This window comes from Tachysurus vachellii, chromosome 6 (assembly GCF_030014155.1).
Source record: "Tachysurus vachellii isolate PV-2020 chromosome 6, HZAU_Pvac_v1, whole genome shotgun sequence".
Taxonomy (NCBI): Eukaryota; Metazoa; Chordata; class Actinopteri; order Siluriformes; family Bagridae; genus Tachysurus; species Tachysurus vachellii.
The window spans coordinates 28,654,459-28,676,958 of record NC_083465.1 but is presented as its reverse complement, the minus strand read 5'-3'; the positions used below and the strand labels follow the sequence as shown (position 1 = coordinate 28,676,958).

Below are 22,500 nucleotides of genomic sequence, written 5' to 3'. Positions count from 1 at the left end.
AAGTGAACTCTATTGAGAAAGCAATTCGACTCTGAATCAACTCACCTGCTGGTAGTGAATCAAACCTTCTGTTTATTTATTTAATTATTTACTTATTCATTCATTCATTCATCTTCTACTGCTTATCCGAACTACCTCGGGTCACGGGGAGCCTGTGCCTATCTCAGGCGTCATCGGGCATCAAGGCAGGATACACCCTGGACGGAGTGCCAACCCATCGCAGGACACACACACACACTCTCATTCACTCATGCACTCACACACTACGGACAATTTTCCAGAGATGCCAATCAACCTACCATGCATGTCTTTGGACCGGGGGAGGAAACCGGAGTACCCGGAGGAAACCCCCGAGGCACGGGGAGAACATGCAAACTCCACACACACAAGGTGGAGGCGGGAATCGAACACCGACCCTGGAGGTGTGAGGCGAACGTGCTAACCACTAAGCCACCGTGCCCCCCCATTTATTTATTTATTTATTTATTTATTTTTAAAGATGTAAATTGCTAATGCAAACCTAAACCGAGAGTTTTAGTGCTGTGTGAATGCCATGAGATTTGAAGAAAAAAAAAAAAAATCAAGCAAATAAACACTGAATTGTAATAATTTAGCGATTTATTTATTAATTATTTATTATTTATTGTCCGCTCTGTTCTCTGTGTTGTTTTTTTAATGATGCACACTTGCTGAATATTACTTTACCTTATTTCTGTTACTATATTTCTGATCACTGAATGCGACCTTTTCGAACATGCGCTCGGCTGTGCGTCCTCCCATCATCCCGACAGCTAATGAGTCAGACTCAGCAATCAGACTCATAGATGTGCATGAGCTCAGATTTCATGGTTCAGGAGATATGGGCCGTAATGTAAAATAGTGTCCTATAGCGCCACCACCAGGTCGATATCAGTGGCTCCTACAGAAGAAGAGTCATAATGAAAACTTCAGGTGTTGAGCTCAGACTGAAGAGTCTTCACAAGGGGGTACTTTTTGTTGTTGTTGTTGTTGTTGTTGTTGTTGTTGTTGTTCATCGCATTTTCATAGACCTCCTTGGCTCCGAACTAAAGCCAAAGCACTCAATAAACCATAGGCATATAATTAGTTAGAACACTGGTCATTACTTAGTCTTTCTATCTACCCATCCATCCGTCCATCCATTTATCCATCCATCAGTCCATCCATCTAACAATTGTTTCCTTAAAATATATAACACAGGGTGTAAAAACAGTCCAAGCGAATCCACATAGCATCTCATTAAAACGTATACACATCATTTATTGTGAGATTTGAAGGTGCACACAGTAAATCAGGAAAGAGATCATCTCAAAATGTGTCTTCGAAAGAGAAACGTAAAGTCATTTCTCCTCAGCAACCTCGTTATGGGAACGAATGAACGCAATGAATTCGCTAGCTTGCTACGATATATGTGCTGTATAAGTGTGGGTGGTGAGGTGTTATTTGGGTGATACCACCTTGTGAAATTTAAGGGGTGAGGGTCGGGGGTATTTAAGTACTTTATTTAAGTACTTTATTATGACAAACAAGCAATTGATTTAAAGCTGGAAAAAGAGTACTAAAAATGTCGTATACATCATGTTATAAATATGGGCTTGTGTAATAGCTAGTGCTGATTATTGCTCCTGCCACCGTCCCCGATCCTGAAAATTCCCCTGAACACAGCCATCATAACAAAGTCGTGGCCTAATGGTTAGAGAGTCTGACTCCTAACCCTAAGGTTGTGGGTCCGAGTCTCGGGCCGGCAATACCACGACTGAGGTGCCCTTGAGCAAGGCACCCGAACCCTCCCAACTGCTCCCCGGGTGCCGCAGCATAAATGGCTGCCTGCTGCTCCGGGTGTGTGTTCACGGTGTGTGTGTGTTCACTGCTGTGTGTGTTTGTGCACTTTGGATGGGTTAAATGCAGAGAACAAATTCTAAATATGGGTCACCGTACTTAGAACGTCACCCCGTTATATGATAGACCAAGTCTTAGGCTTAGACGTCACGCTCACAAACCCTCGACTGAACGTCTGAAATTGCTCAGGTGTTTCTATGCCATCATCTGATTAGATTGGTTAGATTCTACAGGGTTTCCTGGAGACGTGTGTGTCTCCAGGAAACCCTCAGTAATGAACTCAGTAATGACTCTGAGCTGTTAGTTCCTCAGGAGATCTTGGTCACACAATTCCATTGGACTACAAACTGTTGTATAAAGGACATTATTTACATTGACATTATTTCCTGTCCAGTGTCAACCAAATGAGAATGAGATTCACTTCTGAGTCTGGTTCCTCTCAAGGTTTCTTCCTCACATCATCTCAGGGAGTTTTTCCTCACCATCCTCACCTCAGGCTTGATCATTAGAGATAGATGTTAGAGATAAATAGTAACTTAATTTTATTCTGTTTTTTATACTTATGTAAAGCTGCTTTGAGACAACGTTAATTCTACATGAATTGATCATGCTTCACTCATCAGCATTTAATCTTGTCTTTAATGGGCTGCCTGTGATGGTGTTTTGACAATTCTGCTCTTCAGGAACCCTGTGAAAAGTCCCTGTAGTGATCTAAAGCTGATCCAGATTACTGTGAAGCCTGGGACGATGTTCACTGTTTAAATGCAGCGCAAATAAAATTGACTTGAATATTTAAACACGGAGCTTAAATCCAAAATTGTTTTAGCTGTGAAAATAAAAGACTTACTAACATGTGAGTTGTAAATGAAAAGCACACACAAACACACACACTCACGCACACACACACACCACAAACAGCCAATTCAATTAGCTCCCAATACACACACACACACACACATACACAGGGGGTTGATGATGCTCTGCAGGAGTGAAGGCTGAGGTGTATGACAGGTGTCACTCAGGCTGTGTGAACTTGTCAGAGTGTGTTTGTTACTTTGCACACACACACACACACACACACACACACACACACTCTGTAAACTCCATGGCATTAGGAGAATCTGCACTAAGCTGGATTTGAATGTGTTTTTCATGAATCTTAAAGCTGCCAAACCTTCTGCTCTTCACTATCACTTAGAATTTCAATTTCAGTTCTAAACCCTGACATTATTTCATGCTCTGATTAACATTTAAATATAAACATCAGCATTAACAGACATCATAGCATTCTGTAATCTGATTGGTCCAAAAAAGGGGTTGATAATATTGTGTAACGTGCTTTGAACGATGAGGCAGAGAATCCAAATGCAGGTAGAAGATTTGTTAAATAAAAATAAAGTAATCCAGGAAAGGTCAATAACAAAACAGAACAAGAACCATGAACACACAACAGCCATAAAGGACAACAGAACATGACACATACACTAGGCCAGAGAACATGAGGGCAAGGGAAGCAAGACACAAACAATATAAGGCAGGTTACAAAAGACAAAAGACATGAAAGCCATAACATGAAACTAAAGCCAAAACCAACATGACATGATCCCCCCCTTTAAGGGTTGCTCCTGACGCCCTTAAATAATCCTCCACCAAAAAACAACAAAAAGTCCAGGAGGGTGGTGGAACGGTGGCTGCAGTCTTGGGGGTGGGATGGAGGGTCAGGCCTGAAGCTGGAGCAGGACTGAGCAGTGGAGCAGAAGGTCCTGGTGCAATTGTGGATATAGTTTGTGGAGTACTGGAGGACCTGGGCTATGAAGCATTTGCAGTCCTGAGCAGTGGAGCAGAAGATCCTGGTGAAGTGGTGGACCTAGATTGTGGAACGCTGGAGGACCTGGGCTATAAGGCATTTGCAGACCTGTGCAGTGGAGCAGAAGGTCCTGGTGAAATTGTGGATATAGTTTGTGGAGCACTGGAGGACCTGCACCATGGAGCATTTGCAGACCTGGGCAGTGGAGCAAAAGGTCCTGGTGCAATGGTGGTCCCAGGTTATAGACCAGTGGAGGACCTGGGTGATGGAGCATTTGCAGACCTGGGCAGTGAAGCAGAAGGTCCTGGTGCAATTGAGGACCTAGACTGTGGAGTACTGGAGGACCTGGGCCATGGAGCATTGGATGAACAGATGACCAATGCAGTGCAAAAAGTCCATGAATGACCTCCATAGTCACATCGTTACAGGTGTGAAACTGACCCGGCAGGCATGACGTGAGCAGGCACTGACCCGGCAGGCATTACGTGAACAGGCACTGACCCGGTAGGCATGACGTGAGCAGGCACTGACCCGGTAGGCATGACGTGAGCAGGCACTGACCCGGCAGGCATGACGTGAGTAGGCACTGACGTGAAAATGTCCTTGAGAACTGATTCATTAAATTTGACCTTATAACAGAGATTTCACAGAATTCCTTCACAATATCCTCAATAGGCATAAAATCCTCTCAGCTGGATCCAAAGCGTGGTCGGTTGTTCTGTAACGTGCGTTGAACAAAGAGGCAGAGGATCCAAGTGCAGGTAGAAGATTTATTAAATAACCACATAAAGTAATCCAGGGAAGGGCAATGACAAAACATCACAATAACCATGAACACACATAACAGCCATAAAGGACAACAACCGCCAGAACATATGGGAAACACTCAGGGTAAAATACATACAGGGAACCAATGACAAATGAGAACAGGAACACATGACTAACAACAACCAATCAGAACATGTCACATACAGTAGGCCAGAGAACATGAGGGTAAGGGAAACAAGACATTTTTACATTTTACAAAACACTATTACATGACAGATTACAAAATAAAAGACATGAAAACCATAACATAAACCAAAAGCCAAAACCAACGTGACACATTGTTGATTAATTTTCTAGACCAGCAGCTTTTTCTACTGCAAATCATGTTACTGTTTCTATAGCAACAGCTGATTCACTGGGGCTTGTATGGTGAAATGTTTGGTGTTTTTTTAATAGTCAGATTTAAAGCTGTAATCTGACATAATCTGACATCTGAGAGATAATGATCTGTTGTGTTTTAACTTAAAGAGAGAGAAAAAGAGAATATTTCTTTTTAAAAAATTCTATTTGTTTTAATTGATATAATTAAAATTTTGTTCAAACCATGGAGAGATTTTTATTTTATTTTATTTTTTGAAATTTTACTTAGTCACGATGAAACACAATTAAAGGAGAAGTGCACATGCTGGAGTATTGAGGTTTTTTTTCACTATCCTGATGTTTCTCCTTCCATCCCAAGGGCTTCCTCAGTGTCGAGCGACTCTGAGTCAGATCAGAGGAAGAGCAGCAGAGTAAATAAAAAGATGAAGCTGAAATGTCAAGACAGGAGTTTGTAGATAATTCATAACATCCATTTACCTAAAATATTCAAAAATAGTCAAAATTGTTCTGCACATGGCAGCGGGCGTTAGGCGTCGTCGAATCTCCGCGGTCGTTTATTATTTTCCACAAACTGCTGAAAGTCACACAGAGCGAAGGTGATGATGAAGCCTGAGATTCAGCTGCTTGTGTGATAGCACTGTGAGTGTGTGACCTACACTGTCAGTGTGTTCATCTGTCACACACTGTTTGGGTTATATGACTTGGCAGTAGGGGTCTTACACACAAACACACTCACACACGCACACGCAAACACACAAACAAACACAAACATGCACACACACAAACACACAAACACACACACGTGTGATAAGGTGATTACACAAGGTGTAATAAAGACACAATCTGACTGATCACTGTGTGTTGTGCTGCTACAGGATAATAATTAACAGCTCTGTGGAGTGATGGGTGTTAGGTGGCGCTATGGAGTTAAGGAGCAATGGAGTGATAGAATAATGAGGCAGATTTACTTCACAAGACCTGGTGTTTTATTCCATTAACCCCACAGTTACACTGACACGTCCAAGTCTTTATTTATTTAAAGTTACTTTTAATATTAGTATTAATATTAATATTCTTTCTTCCTTTATATATGTACAGTTGCAATCAGAAATATTCAACCCCCTCACCTCAAAAAACATTACAGTGATGTTGATAAAAGATAAAAGATAAGAAAATCAATGAAAAAAATAACCTCATGAAATAACAACAAATATTTATCGATACATACGAGTTAGTTTGACAACAGAAGTTGACTTAACTTTGAAGTTTAAAAGAAAATTGTAACCCATGAGCATGTGCAGTATTATTCAACCCCCAGCTTCAGTACCTTGTGGAGTGTCCTTTATTTTTAACTTCTAACCAACGGTTTCGATAAGTGATGACAAGCTTCTTACACCTCTCGATTGGAATCTTTGCCCATTCTTCATATCGTCGCTGTCGGGCGGAAACCTCGTATGTCCAAATTTGGTCAATTTCATATTTTTTCACATATCGATGCTACAAATCTCATAACTCCATTGGACACTTCAACTGTCCACCTCTTCCTCACTCCGCGGGAGAGCTTCACGGCATATTTCTCCTCAAGAAGAGTCGCAACGAATCAACACGTCTTCTGAGGTAAATGTCTTCAAAACACTGGGCTCAAAGAAAAAAATCTTGACCCCCGCTAGTTCTGGTGCTCGCCTGAGGACAGGAATTTAGCGCAAGACAATCCACTGCAACGCAGACTAAACCCTGTGCACTGCAGATAAGGTACGGCGTTTTTTTAATTTCCTGAAAAATAACTGTTTTGGAGATACGAGGATTCCGCCCGACAGCGACGATATGCAAAAGTCTGTAACTCAGTGATGTTCGATGGCTTCTGTGCTGCAACTGCCTTCTTCAAATCCCACCAAATATTTTCAATTAGATTTAAATCTGGTGACTGAGAAGGCCACTCCAGGACGCTCCAGCATCTTTTCCCCAACCAAGCATTAGTTGATTTGGAGGTGTGCTTGGCATCATTGTGTTGCTGGAAGATCCAATGATCACCAAGGTTTAATTTGTCAACAGAAGGCATCACGTTCTTCTTTAAAATGACCTGGTATTTCTGGGAATCCATGATGCCAGGTACACGATCAAGATTGCAGCAGAAAAACATTATATGATTCTAAACTGTTATAAACACCAGAGAGTGTAATTATGAAAAATGCCCTTTCTACAGTCAGATACAGTCTGGGGAAAGTCGTGGCCTAATGGATAGAGAGTTTGACCCCAACCCTAAGGTTGTGGGTTCGAGTCTCGGGCCGGCCATGACTGAGGTGCCCTTGAGCAAGGCACCGAACCCCCCATTTGCTCCCTGGGCACCACAGCATAAATGGCTGCCCACTGCTCCGGGTGTGTGTTCACGGTGTGTGTTCACTGCTGTGTGTGTGCACTTTGGATGGGTTAAATGCAGAGAACAAATTCTGAGTATGGGTCACCGTACTTAACCGTATGTCACGTCACTTTCACTTGTGTTAAAGTTGAATAACCAAGAGGTTATTATATATTCAACACCAATTCCTAGAGATCCAGCATGTGTAGAATGATATTTTGTGTATTGATTAAAAGGTTGTTCTTTACAAAGTCCTCGTGGGGTCGACAACTTCTCTTCAAATGTCCGAAATCTTCATAAAGCAGAATCCAACTGGAGCTGATACAATTTTCTAGATACCTCGGGATGAGAAGAAGTGTAGAAGCATTTAGAGAGGAATTAGTGTAGAGGCTGTAACTTTATAATATTAACATTTAATTAACAAGTTGAAGTGGAGCACGAGGTTACAGGATGTATTGTGTGTATGTCTGGCTAAAAAGATATGTGTGTTTAAATGGATTCTATACGCTCTAAACAACAGTGTGTGATACTGAACATCTCTTTAATCCCCTCTGAGGTCATGACTGTGTTTTTTCCTTTTAAGTGGATAAAAAGTACAAAATTGAATTCATAATAAAAATAATTATAATACTTTTGACTGCCCATATATATTGGGTGATGTATTGTGATTGCTGTCAGACACTGGCACTTCGGACATCTGATCATGTATCAGTCGTGAGAGTCTTTAAATAATGTGACAACTTATTAGTATTTTGGAAAAATAAGAATTAAACTGAAAGGAAAAAACGAATAAGTGAAGCAGAGATCTGTGGGGTCCAAGCACTCATCATAACGACCTCTATAGCCAGGTCTTGCCAAGTAACATACTGTAGGACACTCAGGACACTACAGATTAACATACTATTGGAGCTTTGTGATGAGAGCTGGAAGCTAATGTGTAAGCCTCCTGCTGAAATCTGATTGGCTGATGTTGCTCATGGTTTGAAAGTAACCCAGACATCATCAAAAATCCTTTCACGGATTAGCACAAAGATGTTGCATAGCACATTTCAGACTTCTTGAACTTCTTGATCTGAGCTCTACATTCCTATGCATGACCAGTACCCACATGTATGCTGACATCCACAAAATCTTGTCTTGGATATGCTTTTTAAATTTCAAGCAACTATATGAAAACAGTCAGGAGTAAAACGTCATGTCTCAGAGACATATGGTTTGGTTGGGGAAGTCGTGGGGAAGGTCAGTGGTCCAAGCCCCAGCACCACCAAGCTGCCACTGTTTGGCCCTTAAGCAAAGGCCTTTAACCTTATCTGCTACAGAGGTGCGGTATCTCTGACCCCAGCCTCCTACGAAAGAAAGAATATTACTGTGTTGTAAAGGTTCTGTGCTTCTCATTTAAGGGAAATATTAAAGTAAAACTTACTTTACAAATTAAACATTTAGTCTTTGGTGCTTGGACCCCTAGTAATATGATGAATTTAAAAAAAAAATCTCTAGTTGAGATGAACCATGAACTTGGGTGATATAGCTGAAGTTAGTAAGTCGTGGCCTAATGGTTAGAGAGTATGACTCCTAACCCTAAGGTTGTGGGTTCGAGTCTTGGGCCAGGGTTCGAGTCTCAAGCCGGCGATTCCATGACAGAGGTGCCCTTGAGAAAGGCACCGAACACCCTCCAATTGTCATTTTGTAGCACAAAGTTGTCTGTTTTTGTCCAACTGTTCCCTCTGTTTAGAGGTGTGTGTGTGTGTGTGTGTGTGTGTGTGATGGTAAACTTTTCAGTTATTAAATTATATCTAATTAAGTGCTGGAGTGTATCAATGTGTGGGAAACCCATCTGGCCTCCTCGCTTCGAATGAATCAATGTTATCGATGTATCTATCGGTGTCCACAATCAGTCCATCAAGAGGGACAAGGGAGACGAGGGAGACACACACAGGCCATTAATGTAATGGAAGTAATTGTGGGATGGATATGCATTTGATTTGTGAGAGCCAGAGCAGCAGCATGTACAGTAATTCAGTGGACACGCTTGATGCCAGTACTCACTGTAATGTCATGTGTGTATTGAATGTTCATGACTTCACTTCACTCTATAAGTGAGCCATGATACTGAGTTTCTACATAATATGCTATAGCAAACTAGTTTAGATTGTATTCAGGAAGAAGGATTCGCTGTTGCTGAACCCTAAAGTGGGAGGCAGATTTAAACCATATTATTTCCAAACCACAGCATCTCTAAACCAGACCACCACCAAACTACATCTGGTCTAAACCAAATCATCTCCAAACCACAGCATCTCTAAATGAAGGCCTCTGAAGGTAACCAAACCTATCAGACTACTGAATTTCTGAACCAAACCATCTACAAACCACAGAGTCTCTAATCCAAACCAACCCTAAACCATTTCCAATCTACAGCATCTCAAAACCGACCATCTCCAAGTCGTCTCTAAACCACAGCATCTCTAACCCTCAAAATATCTCCAAACCTCTGCGTCTATAAACCAAACCACCTCTAAACCAAACCATTTTCAAACTACAGCATCTCTAAAACAGACCATCTCTTACTAAAAACCATCTAACAACATTGTTTCCAAACCACATTAAACCAAAACATCTTCAACCTGACCACCTCCAAACCACGTTGTCTCCAAATCACATCTCCAAACCAGACCACCTCCAAATCAGACCACCTACAAACTAAATTCAATTCAATTCAATTCAAGTTTATTTGTATAGCGCTTTTTACAATTGACATTGTCTCAAAGCAGCTTTACAGAACATGAACATAGAACAAAAGGTTAATATAAAGAATAATATAAAGATTAATAGAATACAAAATTCAAGATTAATATTAGATAGATTTAGTTCACAATGTGTATGTATTTATCACCAATTCGCAAGTCTGAGGTGACTCAGGCAGCAGTGGCAAGGAAAAACTCCCTTAAGCCCTATTCGGACAGGATTAGTTTTACGTGGGGACGTGGAGTAATGCAATTTTAACTCAGGACGTCTGTAATATTAATTGACCAATTCGCACGGGACAAGACATCTCAGTAAAACTAGCAGAAGTGGGAGGGGTAACTCGCTTTACGCACCACAGTAACCTCCTTGTCGTCATGTGCGTATGACGTTGCTTCCTGTTATCACGTGCGCAAACAGACAACATGGCGCCTCCATGCTTGCAAAACGCGCCAAAAACTACTTTTAAACAGGAAATGAGAGAATTTTACCGTACATATTTACAGCGGGTCTATTCGGACGGGATTAGTATTACCTGAGGTCATTTTTCCGGACCTTTTTACAGAAGGTAAAAGTCGCCGTAATCTTTACTGACATTGTCCTTAATGATTACCGAGATGGCACATTTGGACGGGACTAAAATCACAGAGAAGCTCTGGTAATAATTACTTTACCCCCACGTCCCCACGTAAAACTAATCCCGTCCGAATAGGGCTTTAGATGGTAAAGGAAGAAACCTTGAGAGGAACCAGACTCAAAGGGGAACCTTATCCTCATATGGTTGACACTGGAGGGTGTGATTATAAATATACAGTCAAACAGATGTTGTATAGATGCAAAAGATCACATGGAGTTCACATCTTTTTAGTATCGCAGAGTCTGACTGGAGCTGGAAGATCTCTAGATGTCTCAGGATTCACAGAGTCGGCCTCGTCTCAGTGGAGGTCCAAAATCTTCATCGCACGGAAGACGATCGGAGCTGGTACAGTTTCTGGATGCCTCGGGATGGGTAGACAGAGAGAATCAGTGGAGAGGGATTAACATAGATGCTGTTCATAATATTTGCAAGTCTGATGAAATAGTGCACAATATTATGGGATGTATTATGTGTACGCCTGACTAAAGAGATGAGTTTTTAATCTACATTTAAACTGTGAAAGTGTGTCTGAGCCCCGAACACTATCAGGAAGACTATTCCAAAGTTTGGGAGCTAAATAAGAAAACGCTCTACCACCTTTAGTAGACTTAGATATTCTGGGGACTACCAGGAGTCCTGAGTTTTGTGATCTCAGAGAGCATGAAGGATTGTAACGTGTTAGAAGACTAGTTAGATACATGGGAGCTAAACCGTTAAGAGCCTTGTATGTAAGTAGCAGCAGTTTGTAATCAATTCTAAACTTAACAGGTAGCCAGTGTAGAGATGATAAAATTGGGGTTATATGGTCATACTTTCTTGTCCTAGTGAGAACTCTGGCAGCTGCTTTTTGGACTAACTGTAGCCTATTTATTAAAGATGCAGGACAACCACCTAGTAATGCATTACAATAGTCCAATCTAGAGGTCATGAATGTATGAACTAGCTTCTCAGCATCAGATACAGACAGGATGTTTCTTAGCTTGGCAATATTTCTAAAGCATCTCTAAAACAATATATAACCAAACCATCTCCAAACCACATTGTCTGCAACCCACAGCATCTCTAACCTTAACATCTCTAAACTAAAGCATATCTAACCAAATGATCTCCAGACCAGACCACCTCCAAACAGCATCTCTAAACCAAACCATCTCCAAACCAGACCACCTCCAAACTTCAATATCTCTTAACCAAATCATCAAAACATTTCTAAAAAGGCTGCTCTCTTAACCAGACCCCCCTCGATCCAAGCAATCTCTAAACCACATTGTTTACAAACCACAGCATTTCTAAACCAAACCATCTCCAAACCAGACCACCACTAAACAGCAGCATCTCTTATCCAAACCATTTCTAAACCACGTCATCTGCCCACATAAACTTCATACCACACCACGTCCAAGCTACACCATTTTGGTCTGGGCAGTGGTAGCTCAGTAGTTGTGGCACTGGGTTGCTGAGCTACTGATCAGAAGCTCATGTCTTTATAGTGCAGCTCCACCAATCTTTAAGCAAGACCTTTAACCTTCATCTGGTTCAACTCCAGCAACTCTCACTCACTCACTCACTCACTCACTCATTTTCTACCGCTTATAAATACTACCTCAGGTCACGGGGAGCCTGTGCCTATCTCAGGCGTCATTGGGCATCAAGGCAGGATACACCCTGGACGGAGTGCCAACCCATCGCAGGGCACACACACACACTCTCATTCACTCACACACTCACACACTACGGACAATTTTCCAGAGATGCCAACTCTGTATGCCAACACACACTTCAATATTATGGGTTATTTTGTGTAGATTTACGACATACAGTATAAAAAAATTAAAACCATTTCATTGACAAGGGGGTGAATACTTATGCAAGACATTGTAAATAGCATTTAAATGAACTCAAATATGTTTCCCATAAATAACAAGCTGACAAATCTCATGAAGCCCATTATTACAAGACGTCTAGATTTGGTTTATTTGGATGATAACAGTGTTCCAGCTAATCATGCTCCACACAGTGACCCCACGCTCTTGAGTATGCCTTTGATCAGCTTGACTTCTTTTTCATCCTCTTTGTGTTTGGATTGTGAAAGGAAACAATCTAGAAGTGCGTCTCTGATTGAATTGCTAATTTCCGTGTTAGCGTGTAGACACAGAGTTAAAGCTGAATTTTCTTGTTCTCAGGAGCAGCTCTGTGTCCACCAGGGAGACGACATGATGCCTGTCTGACTGTATAAGTGTGTCATCTCTGAGACGTGTGTTGGTCCAGCAATACACACTTTAAAATCGCAAAGAAATGAGTTTCACAGCTGAGTCTACCTTGGGGATTTGTGTTTGTGTGTGTGTGTGTGTGTGAGACGGTGTGTGTATTTTGTTGGTCATGAGCACTGAGTGTCTGTTTTGACAGATTCCATTAAATTGGCTGGTTAAATATACACAGATAAAAAAAGGTGACGTTTGTGTGTGTGTGTGTGTGTGTGTGTGTGTGTGTGTGTTTTGCTTTGGATATGTAATTTGGCTGATTCCATCAAATTTGCTAGTTAAATACACACTGGTTTGTTTGTGTGTGTGTGAGTGTGTTAGTCTGTGTGTGCTTAGCTAAACTGGACAAATCTGCTGTTCACGGTTCATACATGATGTGGATGTGATGCTACACACACACACTAAAAACTATATACTACACTACACTACACTACACTACACAACACAACACAGTGCACATTTTAATCTAGAAAGTGCCGTCCTAGTCAGTCTTAGCTGCCAGGCTGCATTAACCACAATGCAGTAGGGAGGGAGATTAGACGAGCACTGAGGTCAGGGATCGGTGATTCTGCTCTAGGGCTTGTACCCATTGTGTTAAAAGGACTTGTGTTGATTTAGACACATGCAGACACTCGTATATGTGAGTGTGTCAGAAATCCGGTCAAGCAAAGAGAATGATTGGAGCTTTGGAGCAGATCGATACAACACTCTCTCACACACACACAGGGGTCAGAAAACACAATCCATTTTAACGAGTTGCAACCTGAATTATGGGATAGATGTGTGACAGGAAATCCCAGCAGGACGATGAGCTTTTCTCTTACGCTTTCATCCATAACCATCACCACTCGCACCCCCAAACACACTAAAACATGTCTATACATCACCATATAGCCTGCGTATGCAGAGTACACCCAGAACTTTGGTTTTCATTTCTACACAACATATCCATCCATCCATCCATCCATCCATCCATCCATCCATCCGTGTTTCTTCTACCGCTTATCCGGGGCCGGGTCACGGGGGCAGCAGTCTAAGCAGGGATGCCCAGACTTCCCTCTCCCCCAGACACTTCCTCCAGCTCTTCCGGGGGAATACCGAGGCGTTCCCAGGCCAGCCCAGAGACATAGTCTCTCCAGCGTGTCCTAGGTCTTCCCCGGGGCCTCCTCCCATTTGGACATGCCCGGAACACCTCCCCAGGGAGGCGTCCAGGAGGCATCCGGAACAGATGCCCGAGCCACCTCAGCTGACTCTTCTCGATGTGGAGGAGCAGCGGCTCTACTCTGAGCTCCTCACCCTATCTCTAAGGGAGCGCCCAGCCACCCTACGGAGGAAACTCATTTCGGCTACACAACATATATGAAGCAGTATTTCGTTTCTATCCTGCTCTTTAATGGAAACAAAGTTTATTGAATGTTAGGAGTTTTTAAAAAATATCTTCCTAGAACAGCTGCTTTTTCAGCTAACATTAAAGAGCCGAGGTAGCAGTTAATCAGAGCTTCATGATAATGTGCAATTTACAGCATTTGACAGAAAACTTTATCCTGAGCAACTTTTTTGTCTCTTTTTATACAACTGAGCAATTGAGGGTTAAGGGCCTTGATCAGGGGCCCAGCAGTGGCAGCTTAGTGGACCTGGGATTCAAACTCACAACTACATCCCTATTTCTTATCTTTTATAGTATAAGTGGGACTATGAACAATTAGTCGATCTGTTTCACCTTTGCACAGAATTCTACACTTACACACACACACACACACACACACACACACTCATTCTCTCTAAATCATCTTCAACTTGACCATCAACAGTCACCGCCTCACCCACTGCTCTGACACAACATCGCCTGCTGGTTGCCATGGTGACTGGCCTGATTTGAGCCGTGTGTGCATGTGGACATGTGTGCGAGTGTTAAAGCGACCTGTGTGTTTATATGGAGAGAAAGTAACAGTGAAGGATCTCAGTGTGAAGGCTCTCACAAATGCAAGGCAATTAGAGAGCAATTACAGATGTTGCGATTATTACAGAAAATGTTTGGTTTAAATAGTAAAATTATTATCAGTATTGTGGTTAAGTAGCGCTTATGCTAGAGGCATGAAGACCTTCAGAACATCTAAAGATATAAAATGAAGCTTTACAATGTACTCTGAAGTGAGTATATGATATGATAATTAGGGCATCCATGCATCTGTGACCCTGACTCTCTTACTCATGAGGATTACGCGTGTTATTTATGTCCCTAAATAATTTATATTTCTCCTTCTGTTCATTTTGGGATAGAGACAGTGACTGTGACAGTCAAATCAAGTCAAGTCAAGTCAAGAACCTTTTGTTGTCATTACAACCATATATAGCTGTTACAGTACACAGTGAAATGAGACAACGTTTCTCCAGGATCAGGGTGTTACATAAAACAAAGACAGGGCTATAAGGACTTAGTAAGTTAGTCCTAGATACATAAAGTGCATCTGTGCAACCTGGTGCAAACAGTGCAAGACAAGACAGACAAGACAGTGCAGGACAAGACAGACAAGACAGTGCAGGACAATACAAACAAGACAGTGCAGGACAAGTCAGACAAGACAGTGCAGGACAAGTCAGACAAGACAGTGCAGGACAAGTCAGACAAGACAGTGCAGGACAAGTCAGACAAGACAGTGCAGGACAATACAAACAAGACAGTGCAGGACAAGTCAGACAAGACAGTGCAGACAAAAGGTTACAAGACAATACACAAAATACTAAAAAGACAGTACACAAAAGACAGTAAACAAAAAAACGGCACCGACCGACCAGTGTAAATACTATTGTATATGTAAATACTGTAAGTTCAGACAATATTGCATGCAGTAATACTCGAATGAACACAGTTTCTTAGCAGCAGGTCCCTGAGATAGTGTATAAGATTGTGCAAAAACAGCAACAACTGAAATATTGCACAGTATGAGCAAAATGACTGAAATGACTGAAATGTTAGACAGTGTGTGCAAAGAGCAAAAAAGTAAAAAAGTGTGCAAAACAACATTTAAACAGTTTGTAAACAGAAAGAATGTAAACAGTTTTTAAACTGTAAGCATGTAAACAGTTTGATGAATGTAAGCAGCAAATAAAGACAGTGACAGATAACCAGGGTCATTTACAGACAATTATATTAGGGTGTGATGGTACACATAATAGGTTAGCAGTCAGTGGTAATGCCCAGCATTGACTGTGATGGGTCCTTATTCAAAGTTAAAAACTATTCTGTACTGCAGGGGCAGGGCTTTGTGTTGTGTGGGGCTGCTGCAGACTGATCATTGATCATTGGCTGACCACCCAATCAGAGGTTATAAATCATATTAGTATTTTCAGGCATTTCTCCCTTTGCTTAAAATAAAAAAAATCTAACTTTGACTGTGTGGGAAAGACCCAAATATGCATTGGCTAAGCCCACCCCTGCCCACTGCTGCCGCATAGCAGATAACGCTTCCTGGTTAACCTTTACTAAATCTGAATCCTTTCACTTCTTGCTAGATATTACTAATTTGTTGTCTGGACAGGTGACAGCTTTCTGAATCTATACTCCTGCTGTTCTGAAGACAACTATCTGAAGATCAAATGTGTGTCCTGACATCTTGTCTTTTGCCTTAATTTCTAAGCGGTTGGTGCCGTGACCCAGATGCCACCCTAGAGAAACATTAGTCTGTTATCTCTGGCATCGGACTTATTTTATCTGATTAAAGCCTGAAGATTTTTTCGAATTGATTGATTGGATTAATATTTGCGAAACAGTTGCATTCAACAGTTGAATTAAAGTCATTGTCTGCTTTGTTGGATTTGAAGGATGTGTTTTTTGATTCAGAATGGGTCTGTAGTGACACACACAAATCAGAAGTGCATTTTGAAAGAATGGAGGAGATTTAAAAGCAGCTGTCACACACCAGAGCATTATAAATAAGACTGGTAGCCACAAACACACACACACACACACATACACACACACACACACAGAGGGGCAATCAGAGAGGCATAAACAGTCATTACGGCTTGGGATCGACTCTGTCATTCACTCTCGCTCTGAAAGAACTGGCACAAAGCCCGGTCATCATTCGCTCATCTATCTCCTGTCTGTCACCGGAGCTTCTCTTTGCTGCAGGCTTGTTATCAAGTGCTAAAATACACCCCTGAGAAAATTACAGTCATTTAGGCAGACAGAATGATAAGAACATACAGGATATTTCTCAGTAACAGTGTAAACACACACACACACACACACACACACACACACCACACATATACAGACCTGTTTGACCTTTTATAGCCTGGGTTTAGGATGAAACACCAGGAGTAAAAGCTGTGACAAAAATATTTTTAGCAATAAAAGAGTTTTCTTAACTGGGGTTTAACCAATTAGACCAAACATTAAAGCAGAATGTTTTTTTTTTTATTGTTTATATGTCCATGAATCATGGATCTGATCTATGAATCAAAGAAGGAAAAGTCCAGCAACTCTACATTTCTAAATATAAAGCTGTTGTTGTTTATTCCATCACATGTTTGTATTTCTTTAAATTATTTATAAAGGCAGCTAATAAGACGAAAGAAAGAAAGAAAATGATGGACGGAGAAATACAACGTCTATAAATATAACTACAAAACAAATCAGATGGAAACGAATATTATTTCATTCATTCATTCATTCATCTTCTACCGCTTATCAGAACTACCTCGGGTCACGGGGAGCCTTTGCCTATCTCAGGCGTCATCGGGCATCAAGGCAGGATACACCCTGGACGGAGTTCCAACCCATCGCAGGGCACACACACACACACACACACACACACACTCTCATTCACTCACGCAATCACACACTACGGACAGTTTTCCAGAGATGTCAATCAACCTACCATGCATGTCTTTGGACCGGGGGGAGGAAACCGGAGTACCCGGAGGAAACCCCCGAGGCACGGGGAGAACATGCAAACTCCACACACACAAGGTGGAGGTGGGAATCGAACCCCCAACCCTGGAGGTGTGAGGCGAACGTGCTAACCACTAAGCCACCGTGACCCCCTGAATATTATTTCTAACTGTAAATAAATGATTCGTGAAGAAGTGACTTTTCCGAAAGCAACTGTTTTCTAATCTAAAGCTAGACGTTTTAGTATTTTTATTCTTTAGCTTGTGATTCATTTTGATGAATTATGTTTTGTTGTATTTGTTGTTTTTGTTGCCGTTGTGTTTGTTTACTGTATTTCTTATTGTCCAGCACTTTGGGTGTGTTAAGTTTGCTCTAGAAATAAAGTTTGACTGGACTTGAAACAAGATCGTTGCTCATCCGGACATTTTGTACGCAGATTTTATTTAAGAAGCTCCGAATCCAGATTTGGGAGCTGTGGAAATAAACAAGGTTTAATACAGAATTAAAAAAAAAAAAACTGTAGTAATATATTTTAGTAATACAGAGTGCTGAGCTCAGAAGTACAGACTGTTGCTCATATAGTTTGATGTTAGACGGCAAATAAAAATAGAAAATTCATCCAAAACATTAAAATAGATGAAAAAGTGACCCTGGGACTGTGAAGCATCAACACAAGCCACTACACTGATAACAAGCTGACTGTTGATGTGACTCTCATCTGCATGTAAGACGTGTCTCTCTTTTTAAACTCCTTTTAGGTATTTAGGAATCGTGGACTTGTTCTGTAGAGATGTATTTATTGGATGCCAGTCTGAGGGCATTCGACGGTGTGTAGTTCGGTGTGCAAATGGGCTATTGTAGATCTTTCATCTTTCTGTGAGTGAATAGAAGTGCTGTGCCTGGAGCGATGCCCCTCCTGCACTTGTCTGAGTAAACCTGAATGTGAATTATGATGTCAGATGATGTTAGTGCAGCTCTTCCTATTTGTAGCCTCAGTGACTGTCGCAGCCCATTTTTCTAAAATATCTCTCTCTCTCTCTCTCTCTCTCTCTCTCTTTTAGTCTGGTGGCCACAAAGGACCCTGAAAGTCCTCGGGGAAGAACCGTACCCATGTCTCCCTCAGACTTCCTGGACAAGCTCATGGGAAGGACCTCAGGCTACGATGCCAGAATTAGACCCAACTTTAAAGGTACGGTTTAAAAAGCTGCATGAACAAGCGTTTAATATTTTTCCTGCATCTTTTAACCCATGACATGTGGATGTGATCTGTGAAAGGTTCTTCAGTACAAGTCATGTAACAGATAATATACATTTTTTTACAGACACAAGCTCAATTACAGGCAGTGCAAAAGTATAAGCACCCATCAATAGAAAGCCATCAATTTAAAGACAATTCAGTGAACATTTCACCAGAAATGATGTAGAAATATCTGCATACATGATTGGACTTCTTTATTACTGCAAAGATCATGATAGTTTAATAAACATAGCAGGAAAAAACATCCCATTTTTTACTAGATGAAAGGTTTTCCAGGCAATCTTACACATCATTGTATTGAAGGACAACAGTATCTGCCTTCTATCCATGTCATATTCATTCACCCCCAAATCTCCGAAACACCAGGCCTGTTATCTTTGTATGACAACAAACAAACATCGTTGTCAAATTGGCCTCTGAGATAAAACTTCCCAAATGAGGCATTTGGCAGTGAAGATCAGGCATGTTCTGTCAAATATCTGGTTTAAGCAGATAAGGGTCAGATTCATCTATGGCAAGTGTAATATACAGAACTATATTCAGCAGAAAATGTCAGCATCTCCACCATGTGAAGGGTTTTCCCACATCTCCACTTATCCCGGATGTCTCTAGTTTAATCGGCTTCTGGTCAAAAAGTATTTCCAACTTCAACGAGCCTGATGTACAGTATTAGAGTACAAACAAACTACTAGTATGTTTAGTACAAATGGTCCCTTGTCTATCTGGCTCCTTGTGGACCATTTCAAGTCATTCAGCTTGCATTAATTACCTATCTGTGTCAAGCTTAATCACCTCCACATCTCTGTAACACAAGGACTGGTATGTTAGGTGAAGGGTTTTCTGAGGCTGATACACATACTGTTTATCTATGGAGTTTGCAAAAAATAGCTCACTCACTCATTTTCTACCGCTTATCCGAACTACCTCGGGTCACGGGGAGCCTGTGCCTATCTCGGGCGTCATCGGGCATCAAGGCAGGATACACCCTGGATGGAGTGCCAACCCATCACAGGTTACACACACACTCTCATTCACTCACACAATCGCACACTATGGACAATTTTCCAGAGATGTCAATCAACCTACCATGCATGTCTTTGGACCGGGGGAGGAAACCGGAGAACCCGGAGGAAACCCCTGAGGCACGGGGAGAACATGCAAACTCCACACACACAAGGTGGAGGCGGGAATCGAACCCCCAACCCTGGTTGTGTGAGGCGAACATGCTAACCGCTAAGCCACCGTGCCCCCCACAAAAAATAGCTATCTTCCTTTTTATTTATATCACCTCTGCATCTCGTAAACACCAAGCTTTTCATATTAGAATATTGTACCAAACAGTCATGGTAGTTTGGTTGTTCCAAATGAGACATCTTTCAGCCCAGACCATTCACTGGCTGTGCCAAATGAAACATCTTTTAGCCTAAATCAGGCAATTTCTGTCCAAATGTGGTTTTGCATCATAAGGTCAGTTCTGGCAATGGCGAGTGAACCAAAACTACAATGAAGCTGTAAAGAAACTTTCACCAAATTTGGAATCTGTGCCTTACTTGGATGGTTTAAGGCCAAATGTGACTCAGTGGTACATTTTGAAATAATGTCTAATCTGTTTGGACTTGTGTTTGGCATTCTGGCAAGATTCAGCTGAGATCATCACCCTCATGTGACAGTGGAGTGTTGGCCAGCACTGAGACTCACATCCATCACTCAATAGCTGTTTAAAAGAGGGTGTGTACATAGACAGCAGCTTAAATATCTGCATGTCCAAAATACTATGCAGTATACTATGAGAATGTATTCAGTACCTACTGTATTTTATTCATTACATACTGTATTTCATTACCTGATGCAATGATGAATTTAGTACTTAATGCATTCAATTCAGTACCTACTAAATTTGATTCAGTGCCTACTGCATTCGATTCAGTACCTCTTGCATTTGATTAATTTCCTACTGCATTTGATTCAGTACCTAGTACATTTGATTCAGTGCCTACGGCATTCAATTCAGTGTCTCTTGCATTTGATTAATTTCCTACTGCATTTGATTCAGTACGTACTGCAACCGATTCAATACCTTCCTCATTCAATTCGGTACCTCCTGCATTCAACTCAGTACCTACCACATTTGATTCAGTGCCTACTGCATTCAATTTAATACCTTTTCCATTCAATACGGTAAGTCCTGCATTAGATTCAGTGCCTACTGCATTCAATTCAATACCTCTTGCATTTGATTAATTTCCTACTGCATTTGATTCAGTACCTAGTACATTTGATTCAGTGCCTACAACATTCAATTCATTGTCTCTTGCATTTGATTAATTTCCTATTGCATTTGATTTAGTACCTACTGCATTCGATTCAGTACCTACTGCATTCGATTCAGTGCCTCTTGCACTTCATTAATTTCCTACTGCATTCAATTGAATACGTACTGCATTGAATTTAGAAATGACTGCATTTCATACAGTACTTACTGCAACCAAGTCAGTAATTTCCTCATTCAATTTGGTACCTGCTGAGTTTGATCCAGGACCTACTGAATTCAATTCAGTACCTATTGATCTTGATTCAGTATCTATTACATTTAATTCAGTACCTACTGAAACCGATTCGATATTCGGGGGGGCACGGTGGCTTAGTGGTTAGCCTCCAGGGTTGGGGGTTCGATACCCGCCTCCACCTTGTGTGTGTGGAGTTTGCATGTTCTCCCCGTGCCTCGGGGGTTTCCTCCGGGTACTCCGGTTTCCTCCCCCGGTCCAAAGACATGCATGGTAGGTTGATTGGCATCTCTGGAAAATTGTCCGTAGTGTGTGATTGTGTGAGTGAATGAGAGTGTGTGTGTGTGCCCTGCGATGGGTTGGCACTCCGTCCAGGGTGTATCCTGCCTTGATGCCCGATGACGCCTGAGATAGGCACAGGCTCCCCGTGACCCGAGGTAGTTCGGATAAGCGGTAGAAGATGAGTGAGAGAGTGAGGTACCCTGATCTAATAAGAGCTGCATTTGTTAAGTATTAGAAGGATTTTGCAGAATACCACATCTATTAGTATCTATTGGTAAAAATGTCTTGTTCAGTATCTTGCTGTAAGCAGAACTTTGTTTCATAAACAATCACGAGAAATGACAAACCTAGTTATCGTTTAGTGTCTTGTTTGTGTTCATGTGTTATAGTGTAACAGCTGCCAGGAAAGTGGATTCAAACAGCAATTATCTCTCACACTTCATACTGTATACTGTAATTACACCAACTGGCCTAAGACATGATGCATTTCTAATGAGTCTGTTTCTCTAGGTCCACCTGTGAACGTGTCCTGTAACATATTCATCAACAGTTTTGGTTCCATCGCTGAGACGACTATGGTGCGTATTCCGACTCGTGCGTTCTTATTAAAACCTATGTGCATGAAGCGATGTGTAAGTGATATATTGCAGAAACTGTAATGTATGCCTAGTATGCAAAATTTGGGAGCTGTTCAGAGGTTAAAGGAATCTAAACTGGGAGTCTTCAAGATTTCATCTTTAAGAACAA

General features: G+C 41.5%; 1 protein-coding gene across 1 annotated transcript in view; it reads left to right on the top strand.

Moving 5' to 3' along the window:
- glra3 (glycine receptor, alpha 3) overlaps positions 1–22,500 on the top strand; it is a 68,149-nt gene that overhangs the window by 3,763 nt on the left and 41,886 nt on the right. Inside the window, exons 2-3 of the mRNA XM_060873192.1 lie at positions 18,771–18,898; positions 22,264–22,331. Of these exons, the coding sequence (XP_060729175.1) occupies positions 18,771–18,898; positions 22,264–22,331 (196 nt within the window). The remainder of the gene's footprint in view (positions 1–18,770; positions 18,899–22,263; positions 22,332–22,500) is intronic.